General features: G+C 39.3%; 2 protein-coding genes across 6 annotated transcripts; one reads left to right on the forward strand and one right to left on the reverse strand.

Moving 5' to 3' along the window:
* The first annotated feature begins 1,055 nt into the window (after positions 1-1,055).
* Positions 1,056-20,599, forward strand: LOC142384149 (solute carrier organic anion transporter family member 1C1-like). 5 transcript variants are annotated; one of them, XM_075470147.1, is made up of 15 exons: positions 1,056-1,194; positions 2,912-3,053; positions 9,599-9,740; positions 11,998-12,130; positions 12,337-12,458; positions 13,494-13,640; positions 14,211-14,309; positions 14,805-15,053; positions 16,367-16,531; positions 17,142-17,337; positions 17,861-18,026; positions 18,201-18,385; positions 18,609-18,673; positions 18,974-19,091; positions 19,696-20,599. In XM_075470147.1, exons 2-15 carry the CDS (start codon positions 2,961-2,963, stop codon positions 19,919-19,921), a joined length of 2,106 nt encoding a protein of 701 aa, XP_075326262.1. In that variant the 5' UTR covers positions 1,056-1,194; positions 2,912-2,960; the 3' UTR covers positions 19,922-20,599. The 5 variants fall into 5 exon arrangements, with proteins under 5 accessions (XP_075326262.1, XP_075326261.1, XP_075326263.1 ...); XM_075470146.1 differs by having other exon boundaries at positions 2,915-3,053; positions 19,696-20,598; XM_075470148.1 differs by lacking the exon at positions 1,056-1,194 and adding an exon at positions 1,284-2,009.
* A 738-nt stretch (positions 20,600-21,337) lies between these two features.
* On the reverse strand, positions 21,338-24,682 carry LOC142384727 (B-cell receptor-associated protein 29-like). The gene is made up of 8 exons (XM_075471026.1): positions 24,403-24,682; positions 23,891-23,991; positions 23,580-23,680; positions 23,314-23,461; positions 23,048-23,183; positions 22,742-22,838; positions 22,414-22,514; positions 21,338-22,332 (listed from the first exon to the last, which is right to left on the reverse strand). The coding sequence occupies exons 2-8, from the start codon at positions 23,980-23,982 to the stop codon at positions 22,297-22,299; spliced, it is 711 nt and encodes a 236-aa protein (XP_075327141.1). The 5' UTR covers positions 23,983-23,991; positions 24,403-24,682; the 3' UTR covers positions 21,338-22,296.
* Positions 24,683-25,185: the final 503 nt, after the last annotated feature.

The following is a 25,185-nucleotide window of genomic DNA, read 5'->3' on the forward strand; positions in this document are numbered from 1 at the left end:
ATTAGAGCAGAATGAAAAAAATCCTTGAATTTCAGTTACAATGAAGCTATAGAGGAGGGTGCGGACTTTCCATTTCCAGGAGAATCTTCTGTATCCCCATGGCAACAGAGAAACGTGAGAATTAAAGTCTGATTACCTGTTGTGTCAGTGGGCTTGACAGGGGAATTGTGACCTTATCCAATGATGGCTATTCAGTCAGAGGCAGCAAAGAATTCAAACCTTTCCTTTGATGTTTTCTGACCAAATTTCTGAAGGATTAATGGAAGAGCTTCAGCACATACATTTGTGCAAGGTGGAAAGAACATAGGATCTGGTAATGCACTCTTCTCTCTGTGACATCAGTTTTTGGGGCTATTTCGATGCCTATATGATCTGGTTTTAAGAGTTTTAGACGGTGGTCAGATGATTCAGCAAAGCGTTGGACTTATTGACTGAGAATGATAAAACATCTCAAGCACCCATCTCAAGCAAGCCATGTTTTCTTAGTTCTTGAAAAGCATTTTTGTTTCAGCCAGTGGTTATTAGGACTCCCACACTGTTTTTAACACATGCAAAGTGTTTGAGGAGCATGAACTTCACTATTTGAATAAAAGAAGTAAAAGAAGTCTGAAACACAGGATATTGAAAAAGCTGCTCCATTTTTATATCAGTTCAATAGAGACTAGTTCAGGGAGTGATAAGATTAGGCTACTTATTTAATTTCACAGTGAGTGAGCAGCTATGCACTCCATTAGCCTGTCTAAAGTTGTTATGGAGGTTGCGTAATATCCCATTTTATTTTCATTTAAAAAAGCTTGAGGTGTGTAAATTCACAACATGAACGAAGTTCTGTGTTCCCATGTCTGGAAAAAAATGCTCATATGGGGTTGCATACAGCGTTTGTCTTACCACGTTTTATGCCATCCCTGAAACACTACTAATGTGCTGGAGAACAACCGATGGTTAGTTTGTTGCAGCTTTATGAGGCATTATACGCGCTCTGCCGCGCGACACCGTGGTCAGCGTCCACCCTATAGCCTCTGCAGCTGAGGAGCACGCGCAGTGGGAGAGTTGATTTCGTGGAGAGTTGATCCTCACACACACACAGCGGAAGGCTTTCTGTGAGGCGTCAGGGTTTGATTCCTTTCCAGCTCTGTATCTTGTTTTAGAAGTTAGGGGCGTTTTGAAAGCAGAAGATTTTGAAGCTCGAGTCAGGTGAGTAAGATTTAGTCTCTTTTTTTTTTAATGGGGGGGGGGGGGCGCAGCACGTGCCAGTGAAACACGATGAGGATAAAAAGGGGAAATTTTAAGAAGATGCATTTCGGAAAATTATGTAAGTGATAGAAATACACCAGTGTCAGTGAATCATCAGACACTTTGCTGGTGCAGTGCGCACTAATACACGAACAGCAGGGACTTTGCAGAATGTAAGACATCTGGAAAGCGCATTGACTTATTAAGTATGCCGATGATGGATGATGAAGGAGATCAGATTGTTTATACTTTTTTTCCCCGGGTTTGGTTAGAACCTGATGTTGTGTTCGTTCTTTTTTTTTACTTTTGTTTTCTTTAGCCTTATCCAGGTTGGTTATGATTTATGCCTGCGATTTTAGGTGTTTGCGTTCTTCATAATGATATCAATAAGACCTGTTTGTTTATTATCAATTGTCGTCTTGAACGCTGCCCCACACATTTCACGGAAATGCATCAAATACCAAACAGCATCAAACAGAGATTTAGACTGTCAAAGGCCCCATATTTATGAAGTGGCTGTACTCCACCCCCTTCTGAATGGACTTGACTGGGCATTCTTGTCTACTTCTCTAAATAACTGGGAGAGAAGGCGGTTTAATTGTAGACAAGGCATGTTGCCCGTTAACAGACTGTAATGGAGCAAATCCCACACTCAAGCTTCAAATCAATCTGATGAAGTATTTTCACTGTTACTTGCAAAATGTTTCGCTCATCGTTTTCATGTGGGAAACCATCAGGAGAATTGCTTGCAAGTGTTGGGCTGTCATCAATACAAGGTGAGTCAGATAGCTCCTCATTTCATTTTAAGTGCAGCCATAGTCGCATAATTTGGGCTCTATAAAGAAATAACAGGGGGCAGTGCGGTTTACAGTCTTTCTGTGTCAAAACTCTGCCCCGATTAATTAATTAAGTTTTGCAGCCATATTTGGGGGTTGGTGCATGAAGGAGAGATCCCAGAGGATTGTCCCACCAAAAATAGGCTACTTGGTGACTAAAACAGATTTTTCTTTGTGACACTAACTGTTTCTCAGGTCCTCTAAAGAATATAATCAATTTAATGTCATCTGAAAATATTTAGATGTAGATTTGATTAATTACAAGGTGGAACAGCTAGCCCTGCCATCAGCTTTCCAAGAATTTGGAATTTGCATTAATAATTTTACAAGCTGTTTGCTTATCTGACAGACCGAAAGTAAACACAAAAAATAGCTGCCTTAAACAGTCAATTTACTAACTGTATTAAAAATAAAAAAAAATAAATTTAAAGGGTTAGACAACCTAATGTCAAGACAAAGGAGTAGTCTGTCATCCTGGAGAATAGAAGCAGCTTGTTGTCAATGTAATTGTATAATTTGTCAAGGAAGTGCTTAGCTAAATTTGGCCCAATTTAGGGATAGCCATGAGAAACTGGCTAACAGCTTACTCATACCTTGAAGGAAATAGGAAAAATGTCACTGGTATCAAATAAAGCCCTTCCAAGATTAGGGCTTAAAAAGGCTTATATGCAGTCCCACTCATTTATCCAGGCTTCCTAGACCATACATAGAACCATTGTGTATCTGTTGTGAGTATGCAGATTTATTTATACCGACCTTCATGTAGAACTCACTTTGCAGTTTGCTTATTTTAGTGGTTTATTTTAAAAGGGTGATACAACTTCCTTTTCTCCAACCTCCAGCAGGTGTGAACCAGAACACTCTCCAGAAAGCAAAGAATAAGAGACTGCCATGAAGAAGATTGACACAACAGCCACAGGCAGCTGGACTGTACACAACAACCCTACCTCCTCTGTAGTGAAGAACTGTCATCCCAATCTAAAGGTACTGTTCTAAAAAAAACATGTCTTTTAACCTTTTATTCAGACTGGAGAGCGTTGTAAGTCTTAAAATGTTGTGTGCTTTGCTGTGCAGTGGTTTACTAAGAAATTTAGCACAGTTTAATTTGCTTTTCTAAAAGTATGATTTAACAGTGGATTCTTTTCTTTTTGTGCTTAGCTTAAAGACATTACAGAGACATTACATTATTAAAGACATTACAAAAGTGCTTTCATTTTACAAAGCTGTAAACATCAAACTTGGAAGTACCTTTATTTTACAATCACTTTGGAGTTTTACTGTAAATGCGGTTCCACATGCCAGCAGATTTAGTTCTGCGTATCAGAGAGAGCTCATACAAACATGCATGAGGTGTATCATCTGGAAAGGACATCCTGCCCCACACGTTGAGGACTGTCAAAGTCATCTACGTAGTCCTCTACCAACTGGGATTTGGCATATATGTTTGTTTTGTGTACATGTACAGGCAGTAGCTTAAAAGAAGAAAAATGATGCCCATTTTTCCCAAGCTGACACAATTTCCTGAAGTCTTAAAGAAATATCTGTGGCATGTTTTTGGTCAAAATAACACAGAGAGACAATACAGTAACTCCTTTTTCATCCAAATATTTACATCTCTATTCAAGCGGATAATTTCGGGGTGTGGGGTGACACACATGACTCCACTCTGCCTCTCTCTTTTGTCTCCTCTGAAATTTGTTGTGACAACGCTCTGCCTCGCCTTCCCGTCTCCTGCTGCGCAGCTGGAGAAGCACACGCAGAAACAGGGATTCAGGGTGCTCTCACTGGCAGTTTCTATGGGAGATGGTTGCACTGCAGCCAAGGCAGGAAGTGCAGGATTCAGCTCTGTTTGCCCAATCGAGCAGCTCTAAGATCTCTCAATCCACATCTTTGCTAGACAAGCCCCAAGCATATTAGAGCAAGGAGTACTGGTCATTTTCTCATTAGATTTTTGAGACTCTTTTTAAAATGGATTTTATTTAGTCTTCAATTATTTTAATCATTTATGCTTGACTGGGTGGTTGGTACATATTCATGTGATACAACTCTCAGGACTTTCGTTGACTGACACACTTTAAAGTTTAAGTTGAGTGTGTAACATTCTACCAGTGGTCTTGGTTATTGGCGATGTTAAGAGTGCAGCTACTTTGAATTAATTCACAGTGAAAGGTTTTTTGGGCAAAGTTTATGCTTCAATAATATTAGTGAGAACGGAGTGCACCTCTTTAGTGGATTAAGGAGCAATAATTTCAAAGCTGCTTAGGGATATATTTGGAAGGAATTCCAGACTTGCCAGCTTTTTGTCCATGTCTTTTGCTTCTGCATGTTGGGTGGTTCTTTTAGTTAAACACTTGTTCACTTGTTCCTTTAAAAAGAAAAATCCTTAGGTTTTTTTTTGCATGTACACATTGTCAGTCTCAGACTTGAGTTGTTTTATGTGTATGGTTTTTAATTCACAAGAAAATATTAATATTAGGTATTATAGATTCTCGATAAGAGATGTAACTGGCCACCAGTGCCAGAGGTGGTGGCCAGTTACATCTGTTTTAAGATATAATTGTAGGTTTAAGTGTAATTTTGTAATCCGTTTTTCATTTCCTCAGCATTTTCCACAATTTTTCCTCTCAACACAAACTCGACAGGAAACGTATGGCAACAATGATTTTAAAAAATGACACAAAGAAATTGTGCTGGATACAGCACAGTCTGCATTTTTATTTTTATTACCTCCGCCAAGGAGGTTATGTGATCGCCCGAGTCTGTTGGTCTGGATGTTTGTCTGTTCGTGCTGCAATTTTGCGACCTGCCACAAGGTGGCGGGGCTTGGTTGTTTCGTTGTCGTTGAGGGAGGGGTAGGAGGGGGTGCGCAGTGGGAAAGCTTACACTAACTGCGCAGGGGGAAGGTAAACACAAATGGAAGCCGTCTTTGCCGTTTCTGAGAAGTCGCATCTGAAAGATAGCATCTTAACTTTGTAAACCTTTTCAATCGGAACACGAGCCAGCTGAATCTATGCACAACTTTAAGCAGACGCATCGCTTTCTCTCGGACGTGGTGGATTACGACATTAATCGTTTCAGACCATTCACTACAATATATGGGTGGATAAAAAAAAAATGCGCTTATAAAACCAAGCTTCCTTGGCGGAGGTCTGCACTCTCTGAGTGCATTTCTAGTTTTCATTTGTAATTGTTAGGGATTTATTTCGGATCCTTTGGAGATCTTTTAAAATCCCTTGCAAAGCCCTTATATTTATGAACTCTTCAATGTTTGATATATTGTCTCAGGATCAATAGCTTTATTAAATTAAGTAACCTGTTGCCATAGTGAAAAGCAGTGTATGTAACGTGCAATCGATGCAATGCAATACTTATCAAATAGAAATTTGTTAATCTTACAAAAGCTGTGGATTTAGCTTTTTTTTATATATAAAATAACTTTCTAGAAATGTATACCTGTTGCTTTTGCTTTAAGCAAATTTTTATTAAGATAAAAACATGTATGTTCAATGCACATTTGAAAGTGAGCTTCAGTTCTCAAAGAGGAAAGTTTTAGCTAGAAATTTGAAAGTAGCTGGTGTACCTGATAACAGTGGGCAAAGAAGTTCCATTAGATGAGGAAAATGCCTGATCTCCCTTTGTAGCAAACTAGGAATATGGCATCTGCAGACCTCAGTGATTTATTTATCAGAGATTTATGTTGTGACCATTTTAGGCTTTTAAGGTGAACAATACAGTTTTAAATCATTACAAAATCTAACTTCGAGCCAGTGCAGGGAGGCCAGCACAGGATCCATTTGTAACAGTACCTTAAACTGTATATTGGATTATATTTATTACTGGATATCAGTTGTGAGAAGTAAGTTCATCTTGCATTCTCAACTACTTTCTAACATTTGATTCTTAAAGGGCATTGTGTATTACTCCAGATTTGTTGACCTTCCACTGACATTCAAATTTTCAATAGTCTTCTGAGGACTCAAGTTTTTTTTTCTCTGTTTTTCATGGAGCAAGTTGGTCAAGGATGGAAAGACAATCACTTAATAAATGTGACAGCACTTCTCTTCCGAGCTGTGATTCAATATCATTTAAGGATGTTGAAGTAAAGGCACTGCAAGATTTAACAATGAAAATGTGAGGGCATCTCTTAGTGCATGCAGTACAAACAGGTTGATGAGGAGGCAACAGCTTTGTGGTCTGTGACAGGGGTATCCAGTAGCTTAAGTGAGTTTAGGGTAAAACCAGATGAGATTACCAGGTCTGAGGTGCAGTGTGTAGCATTTTTCACTGATTTGATGAGGTTCAAAGATTATATAGAATCAAAAAGCCCTCAGAATACATTAATTTTAAGGTCACTAAGACTAAGCACCCTGTCATATTTAGGTTTTACAATGGATAAATGTCCTGAAAACTCTGATATAAGAGTAGCTGATTTAGGGAGCCTTAAGATGTACAGTAAAGTGGGTAGACCCATGATTAAGAAACTTGGAGCTTCAAATCACCAACTGTGACAGGATGGCACGTAAGACCAAGATTATGGAAGACAGCTAGATCACCCACCCCCTCCTCCAACTGGAGGGCAATTGAAAATATGCTAAATCAGGACCCACTTCAACGAAAGCAACAGTGTCTCCTGGACACAGCCGTGTCTTAGCGAGCATGGAAATGTTCAGATGAAATCTTTCATCTCAAAAGATCATAGTTCATATAGATGGCCTTAGCAGAGGAAATGCCATAATTACCATTAAGCAAAGAGGACATATAGGGTGGTAGACCTTGCAATCAAGTGTGTTACTGAAACTATCATCAGTTTTACTCAGAAATCATTTGCTATTGTTTCTCATCATGTTTTGTTTAAAAAGATAGTAAATGCTCATTCAGATTATTTCAATCAAAGAAAACAAAACATATTGATGCCATAAGGTTTCCAAACTGCTAACAGCGTTCCAGTAGAAGCACTATGTGTTATGTTGTGTTATACTCTGCGGTATGAATAGCGATCACATGCTGCACACTATAGAATGTATCACTTGGTGTCTATTTACACATCACATACAGTTCAGAATGCAATCTACACTAAGAGCTTTTATTGATCTAAATTTATTAATTGTGAAGATACAGCCATAGAGACTCTCAGTTCCAATTTACATGGTGTTTAAGGTTTGTCTGATCATGAGTTTCCCTATTTCTTTGGGTTACTCGTGTCAGTGAGCTCATGTTAAATTTGGTATGCCCATATTACTATTCAATAATTGAAACCCCTTATTATGATTTAATAATTTGAATGTATGTAAAATGTACTTACTTTGTGGACACGACTAATATATAGTTATTAATTTATAATGTTAAATGTTATAATGTTAAAAAAATTATAACAAAAGTGTCCTCGTGAACCTTTTGAAAAAGTCTACCGCTGTGGAGTGTACTTCTTTTTCAGGAGTCAAATATATACAGTATTATGAACCTTGTTACAGTAGCAAACAGCTACTGCTATTTGAGGAAATACTGGTGTAATGAAGTACTTACCAGTAAAAACTTACCAGTCATTCTTCCTCCGTGTATTGTGATCCAAGCTTCCATTTTATGTGAGATGATTTGGATGCGCATGATAATATGTGAGGATGCATGTTAGTACATGTGAGCACCTCCTATTCAGTATGGAGTAAAAAAATACCCATATTTCCTTCCCTGAATAAAATATCCACAGAGACAGACCTACCTTTAGTTGGGTATGAATGATATTTATTCTAAGAGATGATTCCAATCTTCTGTTGAAAATGACTTGTTATATTATGGTTTATATATGTTATATGTCACATGCGTCTCTACCGAGCTTTGGTTATTTTCATACGCTGTCAGTGGATGTGTCTGTGTCCTCGGAGGATTGGTTTCTCTAGCCTTCCCTTTGTCACCAACTGTCAGTGTTCACAGGTGGTTGAGCAAAAGGAAGAAGGAGCCTTAGAAAAATCTGGTTCCATAACAATGCCAGCTTCCTGTTCACAAAGACTTTAAAGCTGCAAATCCATGTCATGTATACACACATGTTCAGTCAGACACATGTTCTGTCATTCTTAGGGTAAATTAGTACATCGTTGTTTGTGTTATTTCTCGATTGATTTTGCTCTTTTGTCCAAAGTTCATAAATTTACCTGGATTCTATTTCCGTTTCTACGTGGCTGCTCCAATCATTTCGCTGTGGTTTAAAGCAATACTATGTAACATTTCTACCTTAAAATAACAGCTTGAAAAAAATTGTGCGGCTAGAATGAGTTTTAATATTACGATTGGCCTGTCTCCTATGCCCTTCGGGGGTCTGAGTTGGAATAACTGCGCTATGTAACTTTGCTGAATCGGCCCGGGAGTGGCCCGGGAGCTGAGCAGAAGTACTTCGACTTGCTTTCTGGCACACCTACCGCAAACACAAATAGACCCCTCTCACGCTCCCAGGTACATTTGATTACTCTTACCTTCTCGGTCGACATAGCTTGCACCTTCTGACTCCTCGCCGGTTCGTCAACAAACGTGAAACGTGAAAGCGAAAGGGTGTTGTATTTACGACAGTGTAACCGTACATTACCTCCAAGCCTGTAGGGGGAGCTCTATAATGGGCTTTTTGAGAAGTTACATTGTATTGCTTTTAGCAACTATATAATTAGAATTAAATAAACATGTAAGATTTGGACTGCAAAAAGAAACTAAACAGACACATTTTGACCTTTTTAAACAGTTGGCAGAGTTTTTCTAAAGTCTTACTAAAATGTGTAAAACCTGCTTTGGTCAAAACATCACTTGGTTTAAGCACAAAACTGTAGCTGTCCTCTCACCCTTGTTGAAACAACACTCCTCATACCCACTGCATATCCCTACCATGGTAACTGCTAAGCTCAGTGTTAACAGTTGCCATAGAGTCTCTGACAGAGCTGTCCAACCATATTACCCTCAACTGGAGTCAGACCTTGAATATGAAGGAGCTGCTGAAGAATTTTGACCATCAAGGCTTTGGTGAACAGTTAGTTTTTGACCTGGCCCTGCCCTCTGGTGTGCGATTTAAGGCAATAAACACAAACATAATGAAGCTGCTCTTCCAGTCACGCCATTAACAACCAAGCTCGTAATCCCTCCATATATAGATAGTTACTCTATTGATCCCACGAGGGAAATTGTTTCATACTCTACTGCTGAAAGTTAGTGATAGCTGGTCATATGTACCAGTGAACTGTTCTTTCTCACAGGCAGCAATTCACCAAGCAGTAGATCAAAAATATAGAATATGAAATGATACATCGAATATAAAGTTTATCCATTGGGCACTTTTGTTCTTTGAAGCTTGATGTAAGATGCTTGTTTCTCAGCACAGCTGACAACAGACCATTGCAGGTAAAATGTGAGCAAGAAAAAATGGGTGGGGGCTCAGAGGTTAAGTCCAGAGGAATCAGAGTGAACTTGACAAGTGATTGCTGCTGAAAAAGCATTTCAGAGCCACATCTTTTGATGTCTATTCTATTTGTTGTTTTTTCTTTTTGTATCTATAGACGTTCCTTGCAGCTTTGTCCTTTGCTTACTTTGCCAAGGCTTTATCTGGCAGCTACATGAAGAGCACAATTACACAACTAGAGAGGCGGTTTGACATACCCAGCTATCTGATCGGCATCATCGATGGGAGCTTTGAAATAGGTGGGATTCTTTGTCCCATCTTTGTACTTTTCTGTCTTTGTTTCTTGTTTTTTGCAGAACTTTTGAGTGTTTGGACACCCCAATTAATTTTCCTGCCACCATGTGAATGTGGATACATAAGTGATTGTGTAAGTGTATGAAAGAAAAGACCTGATTTCCAAAAGACATTAAGTTAAAGATGACACAATTCTTTCATATTTTGAGCAGGATTATTTCAGCCATTAAGATTTTAAAGACCCCAAATAAGAATCATAAGCCGCTTTCGGACTGTAGGAACCTTTGGCAGTTCTAATAACCTTTTAATCCGCGGGGCCGTTTTCTCCCGTGTTCGGACATACAGGAACTCGGGGCTTTCTCCCTTAGTTCCTTTAACTATTTAGCTCCTTCTCCGAGGTCGGGTCTTTTCATAGTTCTTATAGAACGAATCTAACGGAGGTGTGTGGTGGTCGGTAGCTACGCCCCATGTCATGCTATCACGGCTGAAATGTTTCCTCATACGACACAGACACAACCGGCGGGTGTTTAATAAGTTAAACTTACACTGGTCTCATTTGTCTGCAGCGCTCTGCTCTCCTTTCTTCCTTCATGAAATAAAAAAGTATCGTCTCCTGACTCTCTCTGTGAGCTTTTCCAGCCTCGATATTAGATGCCTGATGTGATTGTCCATGATTAATATCACCATCATGCAGACCATAAACACAGTGGCCTCCCCGCTCTCCATATTAGCTTCTTGGTGGTGTTTTTTCTACTCTCCTTACTTTTACCGTTTTGTTTTGTGTTTGAATGTAGCGCTAAACGGCTAACGGCTAACACGTCACTGAAGCAGACGGCTGCGCGCGGCGCATCAGTCCCTATCAGGTCCCGATTCATGTGCGAATGCAGACTGAAACAGTTCCGCTGGGGAAGGATAGTTATCAGAACGAAATTCGAGGAGGGTAGTTCTGATAACTACTTTCTTAGAACGGTCTGTCCGAAAGCGGCTTTTGACTGTAAACACCTTTTGTTTGTTTCTTTTTTTCTATCTATTTTTCCTTTGCAAAAGGCTTTTGTCAAAATTCATGTAATGCTCTTGAGAGGTCTGCCCATAGATCTTCAGAGATGTTTAGATCAGGGGACTTTTTGGGCCAATGGAAAACAGTCAGCAGGGACCTTAAGATAGTCCATTTAAGATTCTGAGATGTATCTAGGCTGATTATGCTGCTGTAGGTGGTATCCACTTTCAGTTTGATGTTGTCTTCAGAATTTTCAAGCATTTGATTGACTGTATTCTTCCCTCGACCAGTAAAATACTCCAAGTCCCACTGGCAGGAACTCAAGTTCAAAACATGATTAATCCCCCCTCAGGCCTAACAATTCAGGAGGTTTATCCTTTCATAAGAGTCTTTACCCTGTTTTACTCAAACATACCTTTGTTTATTGCAACAAAAATGCTCTACTCCTGTTTTATCCATTCTCAAGAACTGTTTCTAAGATGCATCAGGCTTGTTGAGATGTATATTCAAACCCCTAACTTTGAATTTTGTTGAAAATTTGCTAGCAAAGTTCTCTCTGATGACTTCATGAGGGTTACATTTGTGAAGGTGTTGCTCTAAAGTTAAGTAGTGCACCTTGAAGGTCAAACAGAGGTTTGGATTTACTTTTGGAGCAATTTTATGAGGAGTTGTTCAGGAAAGTTTTCTTGGCCTTTTGAACACCTGTTCCACATTTGAACATCTGTTCCTCTTAACTAATATTTCTTAGTTAAATTACAAACTGAGTGAAGACCTACTTTCAAACACTTTCTCTTTTTGTATTCTTATCCTCCCTTGTTGGCGTCCGTATCTTAATATTCAGACTGAAAAGCAACCGCTTAGGGAAGCCAATGGATGCTGCATAAGAAAGGGGAAGGGTCAGATTCTTTATGAAGCTTTTAGATAACATTTTTCATTGTTCAAATCTCTTTGGTGCCCAAACTCTTGCGTAAAAGTCCCCTACATGGTCTCTTATTGGGCTGAGATACATTTGTTGCTCACACCTTACAAAAACACAATAAGCTGGGACATGACACACGTGAATGTAAAAGGAATATAGGTCAGAAGCTGTGGATTATCTGCCTTAATACAGAACATGTCACTGAGATGAGAATGAGAGGAAAATTACAATTCAGTATATGTGTACTTGACACACCATGATAGCTGAGATTTTCTGTGCAGTAGGTCTCATGTTTAATGCCTTTGACTGCTTTCCATCTCTTTTTCTGAACCTCTCAACCCTTTAGGGAATTTGCTGGTGATTGCTTTTGTGAGTTATTTTGGTGCTAAGCTCCACCGACCCAAGATCATAGCAATCGGATGTGTCTTGATGTCTTTAGGAACCTTCCTGATCGCCATGCCTCATTTTTTCATTGGCCGGTGGGTAAACTGCCTGAATGAAACTTTCTATTACCAATGGCATCCACATATTTCTTTGATCATAAAAATTGTATCCATGTGATGCCTTTGCTTTGTGGACCTTGAAAAGTAGAGTATATGTGTTGCTTCTCATTGTAAATGTCTAACAGCACCTGATGCTTTCTTCCTTCCCTTGTTTAACAGTCACATTGGTATTTTGTATGCAGCTATAAGATCGAAACAACAATTAGATCTTCAGTGAATTCAACCAATAACCTCTCTCCATGTCCAGCAAGCTCACCTGAGTCACCATGGGCAGGTGATAGACCCTCTTTACTGCCCTCTAGAGGTAAGATCATGCACAGAATCCTTCTTCGGCATTTCGTCAAAAAACACATTACTTATATCTCTTTTCATTTATGGTAAATATGGTCAAATGGTTCTACTTTTCCTGACTACTGTCCTTAACACATGTATTTTACATCGTAAGGCATTGAGACATCGTTGGACAGCCAAAACCTCAAGGGTGTGGACCAAAGCAGAAATTTAATCCTGATTCCCTTTGCGTCTTTTATGTCAAACCAAAATGCACTTGATAAAAGACATAAGTTATCCTTGCTTGGATATCTTCTGGCATATATTTTGTTGACTTAACTTCCAAATCTCTGAAGCAATGTTGTGTGTGGCGCTGAATGCACTCCTCGAATTTTTAGTATACCGTATGAGATGATATATTTGTCAGCAAAAGTGGAGAACTTTGTAAAAGAAGAGAACTTCTGAAATGGATCAGAGTCAAAATGGCACCAAGTTTTTTTTAGACCAACTGGTGGGTCTCAGTCTCAGTCACCTTGATGTGTGTACACCAAGGTTCACATGGCGGGATTGACATTTGTTCAAATGAATGTCAAAGAGCAATCGAACCAGAGCTCAATCCAAACTAAGCCTGTCAGGTGTGTTGTCAGCCTGTCAACCTTGTCAACTGTCAGTGCAGTATCGTCTATCAGCATCATCTAAAGTCACATGGCAAGCAAGGAGTTATCGTTTATGTCTTGTCACAAGCGTCGTCCAATGAGCAGTAAGCATACTTCCTCTGGCTCAGTAATACTTTTTGATAGTTGGTTCTTCTTAAAGAGGGACATTACGTTTAAGATTTTCATTTTCAGTCCCATTATATTTGAGATGAGGCAAAACTCAAGCCAACAAAAAACTAAAATTTGATCTATGAGTTAAATTTCCCTTCAATGACATCTCTTGAGTTGTTCACATGTGACACAGTGTCAAAACAAATGGGCCCAAAACTATTATTTGTAAATGTTCTCTGTTTTATTTGTAGTTTGTATTGTCAACCATCATCTCATGCTTCTTCTTTTCTTTTAAACGGCAGGCTGTGAGCAGGAGTCCAGTGTTTCAATGTGGATCTACGTGTTACTGGGAAATGTCCTGCGTGGGATTGGAGAGACTCCTGTGCAGCCTTTGGGAATCTCCTATATTGATGATTATGCACAATCTGAGAATGCAGCTCTCTATATTGGTAAGGCAACTAACTCACTGTTTGCAGCTTTGATCTGTAGGAGCAAATATGAAGGTTCCTTGCAGCGGTATATCAGAATGAAAGTAGTTTTTTATATCCAGATAGCCTAGAAGGATTTTGTCCTCTCTGCTGTTGATTTGTTATCTCCAACTGTTACCAAGGCAATGTCTACTGGTTATAGAATAATTTAAGTGTACATTTTGTGCCACATATTTAAAATAACAAATATGAAGGGGAAGTTTAATGATCATGTGATTAGTCATCAGTTCTGGTTCAAGCTGATAAATAATGTCCTCTTCTCAGCATGCACAAAAGATGGAATCTTTATAGTAACTTAACTGTTCTTGCCACTGGTCCACACAAAAAGAGCGTGGATCTCTAGGAATATAAATGAAAATAGTTCATGTATTAGTTAAGTTTAATACAGAAAAAAAAGAAATATTAAAAGATACTTTACTGTAGTACATACAAGAAGTCTATTGCAAAATTGAGCCCCAGCATGAAACACAAGGTTGTATGAGGTGTTGAATGGAACTAAATAAATGGGCCCTTCTTTGCTGTGTATCACAGGCTGTGTTCAAACCATAGCAATTATTGGTCCTGTGTTTGGGTACCTACTGGGGTCGCTGTGTGCCAGGATCTACGTCGACATTGGCTATGTGGACATGGGTGGGTAAACTGTCATCCACCTGATGATCTGTGACTCATCATTAACATAGCAACGCAGGATTCTGTAAATTATATTTGGGATCATCAATTGTTGTAGCTTCAGAGGCAGAGTCACTCCTGTGTGGAAAAATGATAAGCCGTACATGACTGTTGCATAAAAGACAAAAGTGCATGGAGGTAAAGAATTAGGACAGATCAAATGATAAGTACAGTACGATCTCTGTGTGAAACAAACTCTCTGAAGCTTTAGTTAACGTTTTCTGTTTGTGAAATGAGGCGATCTGACCTTCTGTTATAAAATGTCATCTAACATCCACAGTGTATATAAAGCATTTTTGAACCATCATCAGTTTTAGGCATAAATATATTGAACGTACTATACCCGAAAAAACTAAATGATCGTATGACTATCATCAATACATGACCAGACCATGTGACGATAGTCAGCTATAGTAATCTTTGTATGGTACTAAATATGTGCTTATCTCTTCACAGAGACAGTCACCATTACCCCTGCTGATGCCCGTTGGGTGGGGGCATGGTGGTTAGGCTACCTCATTGCTGGTACTATCACCCTCATGTCTGCAATTCCTTTCTGGTTCCTGCCTAAATCGCTCCCGATGCCTGTGGATAATCATGATCACAGCTGCACTCCAGAGCAGACCAGGTTCATCAAAGATTCCCCAACCATGAACCACAAGATCAGACAGGAGGAGCCTGCTAATTTACATCTAATGGCCAGCGGTAAGATGGGGTCACGATATGTTATGTTGTAAAATGTTCAAGGATTCTGATTGTTTCTTGCAAGTTGAATTTCAAGAAGTTCCTTAGACTGTTTTTAAAGCCATAAAAAAAACATCTTAGGGTATTAGGGTACCCTGTTTCAAAAGCAATTGGCCCACTGTACACAATGTAAGTAGAAATGGAATGGAATGACTTACATATCATTCAAAGCACATATTTAAAATTGCACCAAGACAATATCAAAGAAAGACAAAATACATCAACTGTTTTTAAATAAAGCCTTTGCTCTCTCTCTAAATTTGATCAAAATGCATATCCTGATTGAGAAATTAAGAATAATTCTGTAGTTGTTACATAATGTCATTAAAAGCTACTTGTAATCTCTGTCTCCTAGAGACAAGTCTGAATTAAAAACAGACATCATTTTTGGGTGGAAGTCACCGCATGGACTCAGGAACACCTCTGAAAACCATTGTCATTAAGCACAGTTTGTCACTTAATAAAAAAATGTTGCTTAATACTTAATATGCTTCAATCTATTCAGGGTTGTAGCCACACAAATCTAAAACATTTTTTTAAAAAGTCCTGAAATGTTACTGCCTTCTTCTGGTCCCAACATTTTTAAGAAGGTCTGAAGTGAAGAAAACTGTCCCACAATCTGATAACTCGAGATTTTTTAAGAAATCATGGACACTTTTGGTCCTCAGCGCTAAAGAAAAGAGAGATCATCCAGCCTCTTATCAGTGCACAGTTTGAAAGACATATGATTGCATTAGTGCACATGGCAGGGGTAACTTGCTAATCTGGCTGCCATCCAGCCTGAAGGGAAGATCTTGCTTATTTCAAGACAATGAGAAAACCACATTCAGCATTCATTACGACATTGCTCTGTAGTAAAAGTGTCCGGGTGCTCAGCTGACCTCCTTGCGGTCCAGATCTGCCATTCATTGAAAACATTTGTTAGATTATGAAATAGAAAATAGAACAGAGCAGGCCCTGGACTGTGGAGCAGAATAGGCAAGAAAGAATGGGATATCATCAAAAACTGGTCTCCAGAGATCTGAAACACTCACAGAGTGCTGTTAGAAGAGGAGGCGATTCAACACAGAGGTAAACATGCCCCTGTCCAAACTTTTTTGAAAATTGTTGCTTGAAAAAAAGGTTCATGGTCCAACTGGGAGTATTTGCTTCATCTTTCTTCCATATTTCCTGTTGTTTCTCCTCTCTTTGTTAAATGGCGTGAAGATGTACCCAAAAAATGTATAGCTGCACTTATAGAAGTGATACTCATTCATTTTAACTTCCCCACACAGAATTTCTGCCTACAATGAAGAGTCTCCTCGGAAATCCTGTGTATATCATCTACCTGTGTGTGACGATCATTCAGTTTAACTCTCTCATTGGTATGGTCACCTACAAACCAAAATACATCGAGCAACACTACGGCCAGTCAGCATCAAAAGCAAATTTTCTCATGGGTAAGCATACGGTTTGGATAATTTAGAATTTGTGTGAATGTATGATTGTGTCTTTCTAAATGAGCCTTTGTTTCTTTGCTGAAAGTGATGTGAGACAGATGGTCATCATAAGAGTTTCATATGTTTATACACACACACACACATATATATGTATGGATATTTGATAGTCCCTCTTAATTAAAAGTTGCAGATTCAGAATGATACCAAAATCAAGCACTGTTCTTTGACCATATGAACTGATAGGTCTTTATTAAAAATCCTCCACTAATCCTACATTAATGAGGCCCTTTCAACAATCAACTTTGTGCATCTGGAAACAGAACAACAACAATGATCTCTTCATCAAGCTACTAAGTCAGTAAACAGGGTATTGGATAATGAGAAACATACCCCACATCCTCTGAACCATCAGAAGTCATTTTAATCTTTTGCAACATGGCTTCACTTCTCTATAAATTAAATATGAATGAGATTACTTTGATATGAATGAGTGCTCTGACTTTGATCCCTTTTGGGGTGTGATGCTGCCTCCTACAGTATGGGGCTTATTTAAGTTGTTTTCTGATTCTCTATCACTTAAAGAATGAGTTGTATTCTTTGTTTTGGCTAGGCATGATTAACATCCCAGCTGTGGCCTTTGGGATGTTCTCTGGAGGGGTTGTCATGAAAAAGTACAAGCTGGGTGTCATGGGAGCAGCTAAATTTGCATTTTGGACCTCCCTGCTGGGTTACTTCCTGTCACTCCTTTTCTTAGCCATGGGCTGTGAGAACGCCAAGGTGGCAGGCATCACAGTTCCATACAGTGGGTATGTTAACAACTAATAAAGGGTGCACATGCTTTGAATTAAATCAGAACTTGGTGACTACAATGAAAACAATTGTCAAGACTCATTAGGCCCTGACACTGATGCAATGATAAATTCCAGTCAAATTCCAGTTCCTGTGGCTCCTCCTATTGAGTGAGTGAAAGCAACCAGTGAGAGCAATGAGCTTTTGAGGGCCCCTGTCCACATAGCAAGTGCTAAACTGCTTTAACAGTCAGGTGTTCCATTTCCTAAGCACAGCAGAGAGGGAGTTGGAAAGTATTAAAAGCTGTTCTTGCCCAAATCTTCAAATGCAACCCATCTTCTTCTCAAGGTTACCATGTTCTGCTTTAATGTAATTTTTTCAATTAAAGTACGACTCAGGCATCTCCAAAGCTTTCCATTTTGTCTTCTTCTGTCTATCAAATATCCTATGCACATAAATTGCTTTTTTTCACAATGAATCAATTTTTCATGTTGCCTGTCAATAATATACAGTATGTATTTTTTTTGTTGTCACATGCAGAGTGGAAGGTTTGTCTTACCAGGAGCGCTCTCTCTTCGCTGACTGTAATTTGGGTTGCGTGTGCTCAAAGAGAGAGTGGGATCCAGTGTGTGGAGATAATGGGATCACCTATGTGTCCCCTTGTTTAGCTGGATGCACCTCATCCACTGGCTTTGGACGGAACATGGTCAGACACATGCCACTGCCTTTGCGTTACTTCTGTATTGCCTTGTATTACTGAAAGCTAACAAACAAAGTGTGATGACATTTAGACATGTAATTAGCATGTGACATTTACAGGAAAAATGTTTCCTGCTGTGCTGGAGCCCAACTATCACTGTCATGTTTTGTTTTCTTTCAGGTGTTTGACAATTGCAGGTGTATAGCAGGGGGTAATAGCCAACCAGCCAACCTGACAGCCACTCCAGGCCAGTGTTCACACAGAGACAACTGTGACAAGGTCTTCCCTTACTTCTTGGCTCTGTCTGTCCTTAGTTCCTTCATCATCTCTCTTGGGGGAACACCTGGCTTCATGCTGCTTGTCAGGTCCGTCAATGGCCCCAATGTAGACTCTAATGTGGAATACTGGGGTCATATATAAGTAAAACCCAGAACTGAAAAGATTTTTTAAATACTTTTCCACCTGATAACAGCTTATCAATGTCTGTTATATTCTGTTATTGCTCTCTCTGAAAAAAAATAGATCATATGAATAATGTCATTGCCTTCATTATGCCAGTTTGAAAGAGTCCCAGTCTTATTTTTACAGGTGCATTAAGCCTGAGTTGAAGTCCCTAGCTCTTGGAATATACACACTGGCTACTCGTACCCTGGGTGAGAACCACCTCTGTACATTACACTTAACGTGAATAACAGACATACAGATTTCTCTGAACACAGACATTCAGCATACTATGCAGGGAGCACAGTTACTTGAATATTATTTGTGCTAGTACATTCATCCCAGGCAACAATTATGTTTCAGTTTGTGTCATAATCATCAGAAGGTTTTTAAATGTTTAGTCCTTTTGAGGAAACCCCACTTATTTTCAGGTAATGGATATTTCACGCTTAAAGCAAACCTGACTTTGCTCTTTGTGTGAACTAACAAGTTTACCTTATGTTCCACAACAGCAGGGATACCTGCCCCGATATACTTTGGAGCCGCAATTGATACAACCTGCCTCAAATGGGGTTACAAGACATGTGGGGGAAGAGGTGCTTGCAGAATATATAACACGTCAGTTTACAGGTAATCTAGACAGGTTTTGATTCCATAATTAATAAGTGATGAAAATTGGTGAGGAAGTGTTTCTATTCTGTGATCTTTGTGGTTGTGTGGCATCACGGTGGTGCCATTTAAAAGGCAGTATGGGCTGCCACTTTTGAAGAATGGCATTCAGTTTCCTCAGGTAGTATGGTTTTCTGTAACTGCTCCTTGGTCATTTTATTAAGGTATTTCTAAAGTGGTTAATTCGTCCCACAAACTCCCACAGACCACCAACTCGGAATATATGAGAAGCATTACATAGAAAGGCTGAATGCTTTTTGTCTCAGCAAGTCCAACAATCAATCTTTTCTATATCCGGAGCATATCACAAAGGGTGTGAGGAACATGTGTACAAGGTGTCATTTTTTTGCACACTATACCTTCAGTCTTCAGTGTTTTCTTTGTAGTAGTTTAATTTATATGCATTAAAAGATAAATCTATTTCAGTCCTTTTGAAAGGGAGTCCAAAACAGTGGAACGCACCGTCAGGCATTTGTAGCCGGACACGGTCAGGCCTGAAAGACTTCAAAGCATCTTACTCTCTGCGCATCGTACTCTAACACCATTGCTTCTGTATGTTTTACAGGACAGTGTACCTGGGCCTTACACTGGGCTTGAGGACAGTCTCTTTCCTCCTTTGCATTTGGGGCTTTGCTCTACTCAGAAGACACATTCAGAGGGAGGAGGAAAAGGCTCTGACCAATGGGAATGCTGAGTTGGAGTCACTGAGAAAAGAGGAGAACTGCTCCATACACTGTGAGCAGCTTATGCTGACCTCAGACTGCAATCCTGACAGAGAGACTCACTTGTGAGCAACATTATATCCTCCTCTCCTCTCACTCACATGTATGGAGTTACACACACCGTGGACATTTTTAATAGCACATATATTTGTACAGGATTTGAGCAGAGGTATACTATCTGAAACAATAATTTTATAAGCAAAGTGTGCTTATTTCTGTGTTTGTGTTTTTCATGAATAGAGAAATTTTGTAAAAAAGACGTATGATGTAGTTGTGCTGTATATTCTGTTTTCTTTTATTAAACTTGATTTTGGGTTTACCATACATTGTAAGATAGCTAAATGTTGTCATGTCAGTATTGTTTTCATGGATTTGCTTCAGGTTACACGTGTCCTCAAAAGAACATGAAATGGGAGTGTTTCTGTGGGACACGTGTCAAACACTGTGATAAAGAGTTTACAGGTGGATCACAGCAAAGAGTAAGAAATGTTACGTTTAAGAATACGCTGCACTGAGGATCTTGCCTTATATATTGAGGCTTGTTGCAGAACCTACCTCAGCTACCTGAATGTGCTGTGTGCATTATATAACGGGCGCAACCAGCAGTTTGCCCCCCAACATTTTGTTTGTCAACGTGTTTGCAGCCTTTTCATTGACTGAATTCATTGACACAGAACACATTATCTGAGGTTTTGTTTATTTCTCATGGTCATACTCTCGTCACTCAAAGAACAACATGTGCAGTTTAGCTTTGCCAGCCTACAAAAAGTGTCTATAAAATGTAGTTTTACTGTCAAGATTTTTACTGAAAGGGATAGTTCGCCTCTTTTGACATGAAGCTGAATGACATCCCATATTAGCAATATAATTTATTAAATTTGACTTACCCCCTGCTGCGTCCTGTGAGCCGAGTCCCAGCCTTGTTTTGGCATTGACGAAGGTAGTCCAGCTAGTTGGCTGGGGCTTAAAAAAAAACAATGCTTCTCAAAACAATATGTGTTCAAAGGAGTAATGCATTTGCATCACAAAATTGATCATCCAGAAAAAGTCAGACCTCACAATCGCTTGGCGCTATTTTTGCCTCCCTTTATATCAATGCGTCCAGCCACCTGCCGACAGCTGCACCTGTTACGGTGTTTACTGCTCGGAAGCAGGGGACTGCTCGGTCTGCACTTCAGTCGGCACTTCGGTCTGCACAGTTTACACAGCCCGTAGTGATACGAAGGTAGAGAGAAAATAGCACCAATCGATTGTGAGGTCTGACTTTTTCTGGATGAATGATTTTGTGATGCAAATGCATTGCTCTTTTGAACGCATATTGTTTTGAGAAGCAAGACGCTTTATTTTTTAAGCCCCAGCCAACTAGCCGGACTACCTTTGTCAATGCCAAAACAAGGCTGGAACTCGGCTCACAGGACGCAGCAGGGGGTAAGTCAATGTTCATAAATGATATTGCTAGTATGGGATGTCATACAGCTTCATGTCAAAAGAGGCGAACTATCCCTTTGATAAACTGAACTTCATTGCAAAATCACAAGTCAAATACATGTGTGACGAACGTTGATAATTTATACTGACAAACACTGATGGTTGTCGCAGCGGGGAATTAGCTTTTAAATTACAATAAAACTGCAAATGAAGGCAGAACATGGAACTATATAAACTGGTTAGAGCCCTTTTCATAGCAGATGTTTTGGCTTGTTATAATTCATGTATTTCATCACATCAAATAACTGCATTTCCTTTACATAAACCTACTAAAGGATCCTTGTAATGTTCAGTAATGCTCAGTGTTCTATGTTGTGGGCATTTTTAGTAGAACTGAGCTGTTGTTGACCCTTTGATGTCTTCACTGAGAAAAAAAGCAATGGAAAAATGTTTATTTGCATCTTTTATTCTTTGGGGCAATGATAATAGAAAATCTATGTGTTCATGAAAGTATCCAAATTTGAACAGGTAAAGGCAAATAATACTAGTTTTTACAGATGGCTCAGGCAGGATTACTTTCCCAAATGCGTTTCCTGTTGAGACAAGTCAAAATGTCGGTGGTAGTACTGAATGAAATTGTGTAGTAATATAAATCTTTGAGTAAAGAAATCTTAGTCTTTGTATATCTCCGCTGTTATTAGATATCAAGATCAGCAAAAAGCTCCTGAAAAATCTTTCAATTCATTTGTAGAGCATAAAATGTTATTACAATATCAAAAGACATACCTTTTAAACTATATTGTTTGCCTAAATTCTCCAATTTATTTCAGCTTACAGTTTCTATATTCATTTACATTTCTAAAAGTGTGCCACAGCTCAAACTTGAAAAGAATCAAAGTTGATGAGACAATACAACTGTGTCCAGTGTTCTTATATTAAAAACGCAGATGCACTTAGGTAATTATTCTCTCTTGTAACCACGAGAAATGAATGCAGTCGTCACTACATCCCAGTGATTACTGGTCCTTTTTGTCATCAGCAGTCTGGAGATTCTGTGGATTGAGCACGGGATTAAAAACGGAGTAAGTCTTGTATGCAGTGGATCTTCTGTGATTTGAGTGTGACATGTTTACCTGAAGTTGATGGTGTTCTCTTAACAGTCTGTCATACTCCTGTGCCAGACCTTTGGTCTGCCTCTTCATTGCTTCAACCTCAGCATTAGACTTTCGCACAGCTGTACAGACCAATAATACCCACAATATATTAAATACTCTCTATGAAATAAAATCACCTTTAATATGATCTTTCATGAGTACCACAGCTCACATTTGCAATCGGTAGGGCACGTTCTTCTAACGTTTAGAGGTCTCCCATTATTTCAGATTTTTATCAACATAAATAAACAGTTCTTTAACAACAACACAACGGATTGTTGTTTGGAATGAAGTGGTGATTCCTCACCGTCCTCGGCAGCCTTCAGTTGGACTGCCAGCTTTTCAGCCTCCAGCTTAAGTTGTTGTTTTGTTGCTGACATGGATTTTTCCCCTTCCAGGAGAGTCTGAGAACAAAGGATTTTCCCTAATAACTAAGTAATCTTCATAATTTCCGCATCATAAAAAAGAACACTTACAAATCAGAAGTCACAGCGACAAAAACACACGGAACACAGCGTGGATTAAGACCTACAATCATGGGCATGGACCACAACCACTAACAATAGTCATTTTGCATTATTGGTTGAAAATAGACATGACCTCTGCTTCTCACTTCTTTGAGCATCTGGCTGTCTTCCTGATGCTTTTTGGCTGCTTTAAAGGCGCTATCCATCTGCACCTGAAGGCACGCACTGTTTTCCACGGTGACAGCAACCTGGTTCAGCAAGGTGACAACCCGACGCATGATACTGCAGGAGAGCAAAACACGTGAGTCAGAAGGAAACAAAAGACAGTACAAGACAAGGCAAGTAAGGGTAGGGTATAGGATGCAAGAACCATTCTCCATTCTGAGTGAATATGGCATAAAATGACACTAACAGCCACAGAAAGAGAGAGAAGCCACATATATAAAGGTTCCTCTGGGCCCTGAACAGCTTCATGTAGACGTGATCGTACAAATTCGGGTTTGCTTTAGCATCTTGCATGGGCTCAGGACCCGAGTACTTCTGCACCTCCCGGACAGCATCTGAGGGTTGGCAGAAGGACAGAAAGATGACTGGATGAACAACATGTTGACAAGTACTCAGGATTCCACAGCTGTCTCTCGCATTGAAGAATGTCTTGACTCCCAACAGATTGCTTACCAATAAAAAGAACAATAAGGGCCATGATCATTGCAAAGAAGCATTTGTTCCAGTATGAGGATAACCAGCTCCATATTCTCCAGTTAAAAACCGAACGCCATCTGCAACAAATCACACTTTGAGAATGACTGTCATCATAGATTCAAGAAAGAGACATGGATGCACTCTGCTGGTCATTTGTGTGAACTGCCTCTTTCTCAGCTTTACTCATAGCATTTGGACTGGACATTATGTATTTAGAAATGGCTCTGCTGCACAGGCAAAATTGACTTTCATGTGCAGGGTTTGTGTGCAGATTTGTGTAACTGTACCTATGTGCTGATATAAAGGGTATACACAAGATGAGGTTGACGACTATCTCTGCATATAGGAAGAAAGCCACGGCCGTCCACTGGAGAGTCATTGCGGCTTTCTGTGAAAATGAAGCGGTTCACTGATATGTGGTCAAATTAAAAAGCAAAAAATAAACTCAAGATTGCATAAGGCTTTGTACTTCAGAACACTTGTAATGGCACATTTTTTCCATCAATGATTATAGTCTTATAATTCAAATCTAACCAACCAATAAGTAGTGCAAGGTTCTACATCTTCTACATCTGGACTATTAAATCGTCATCATCAAATATAATATGGGCTTTGCCAGCAAACGCAGATGAATGTTTCTTTGGTCATCGCATAACAAACAAAGTCAGCAGATTTCATATTTTCTGTTCTCGCTTTTAACTCTCAGTCTGCTCTCACTGCTCAGCATATTAGGAAGTGTTGTGAATTTTGATGACCTGAAATCTATACCATACTATAAGGAGTAGAGATGTAGGCTTACCAGACAAACTTGTACGTTGAAAAAAGTACTGGAAAGTCCACACACACACGTCCACAGTCGCGACAGCTGCTGAGGAAAATCAGAGGACCCAGAGCCCTAAAATAAAACTCTGCTGGTTGACCTCATTAGCCAGTCCCTTTAGATTCTACGAAAATCCCAGCCTTAAAACTGACAGAAAGCCTTTTCTTTGGTGTGTTGTTAGAGTACAGAATGACTGCTAAATATATATTTTTACATCGGCCACTTTTCCCCCAGCATGTGTGTGTGTGAGTGTGTTCACTGATACCATCTCACGTTTCATGTCACGTTACAAAAATAGCCCAGTGTAGATCACTCAGTCTCCACACGAACAGGAAATAAGCTGGTGGATTTCCTTTTTTTGTTGTTGTTGTTGTCTCTTTCTTTCTGTTTATTTCAACAACAAAAAAAAAAGAATAAATTATAGAAATTACAAGGTTTTGCATCTTTTCAACATTTGTTCAAATGGAATAAAAGTTTGGGCCCTCTCTGGTTTGAATTTCTCTTCATGATGATGGCATTTCCAAAAGACACACAGTACAGATAACGTATTACTTTTTCAAACACTACATCTTTCAGTTTCAAATGAAGAAAAGAAAAGGCTTCCAGCAGTTTGGAAAGATTTTCATCCATTCTTCCTATTTAAGGCTTCTGGTTCTGTGAGATTCTTGCTTCTGGTGCTCTTCTGACGTCCAATCACAGATTCACCAAGATGTTTGGGTTAGAGGACTGTGAGACTGTTATTCTGAGGTGCTTTTGGGATAA

This window comes from Odontesthes bonariensis, chromosome 7, assembly GCF_027942865.1.
Source record: "Odontesthes bonariensis isolate fOdoBon6 chromosome 7, fOdoBon6.hap1, whole genome shotgun sequence".
NCBI classification, from domain to species: Eukaryota; Metazoa; Chordata; class Actinopteri; order Atheriniformes; family Atherinopsidae; genus Odontesthes; species Odontesthes bonariensis.

Coding starts and splice junctions, on each gene's coding strand:
- LOC142384727 (XM_075471026.1), bottom strand. CDS start 23,982: ATGACTCTCCAGTGGACGGCCGTGGCTTTCTTCCTATATGCAGAGATA. Junction 23,462..23,579: donor CCTTATTGTTCTTTTTATTG/GTAAGCAATCTG, acceptor GCCAACCCTCAG/ATGCTGTCCGGGAGGTGCAG. Junction 22,839..23,047: donor ACAGCCAGATGCTCAAAGAA/GTGAGAAGCAGA, acceptor CTTTGTTCTCAG/ACTCTCCTGGAAGGGGAAAA.
- LOC142384149 (XM_075470147.1), top strand. CDS start 2,961: ATGAAGAAGATTGACACAACAGCCACAGGCAGCTGGACTGTACACAAC. Junction 16,532..17,141: donor AAAAGCAAATTTTCTCATGG/GTAAGCATACGG, acceptor TGTTTTGGCTAG/GCATGATTAACATCCCAGCT. Junction 18,386..18,608: donor GGCTTCATGCTGCTTGTCAG/GTCCGTCAATGG, acceptor TTATTTTTACAG/GTGCATTAAGCCTGAGTTGA.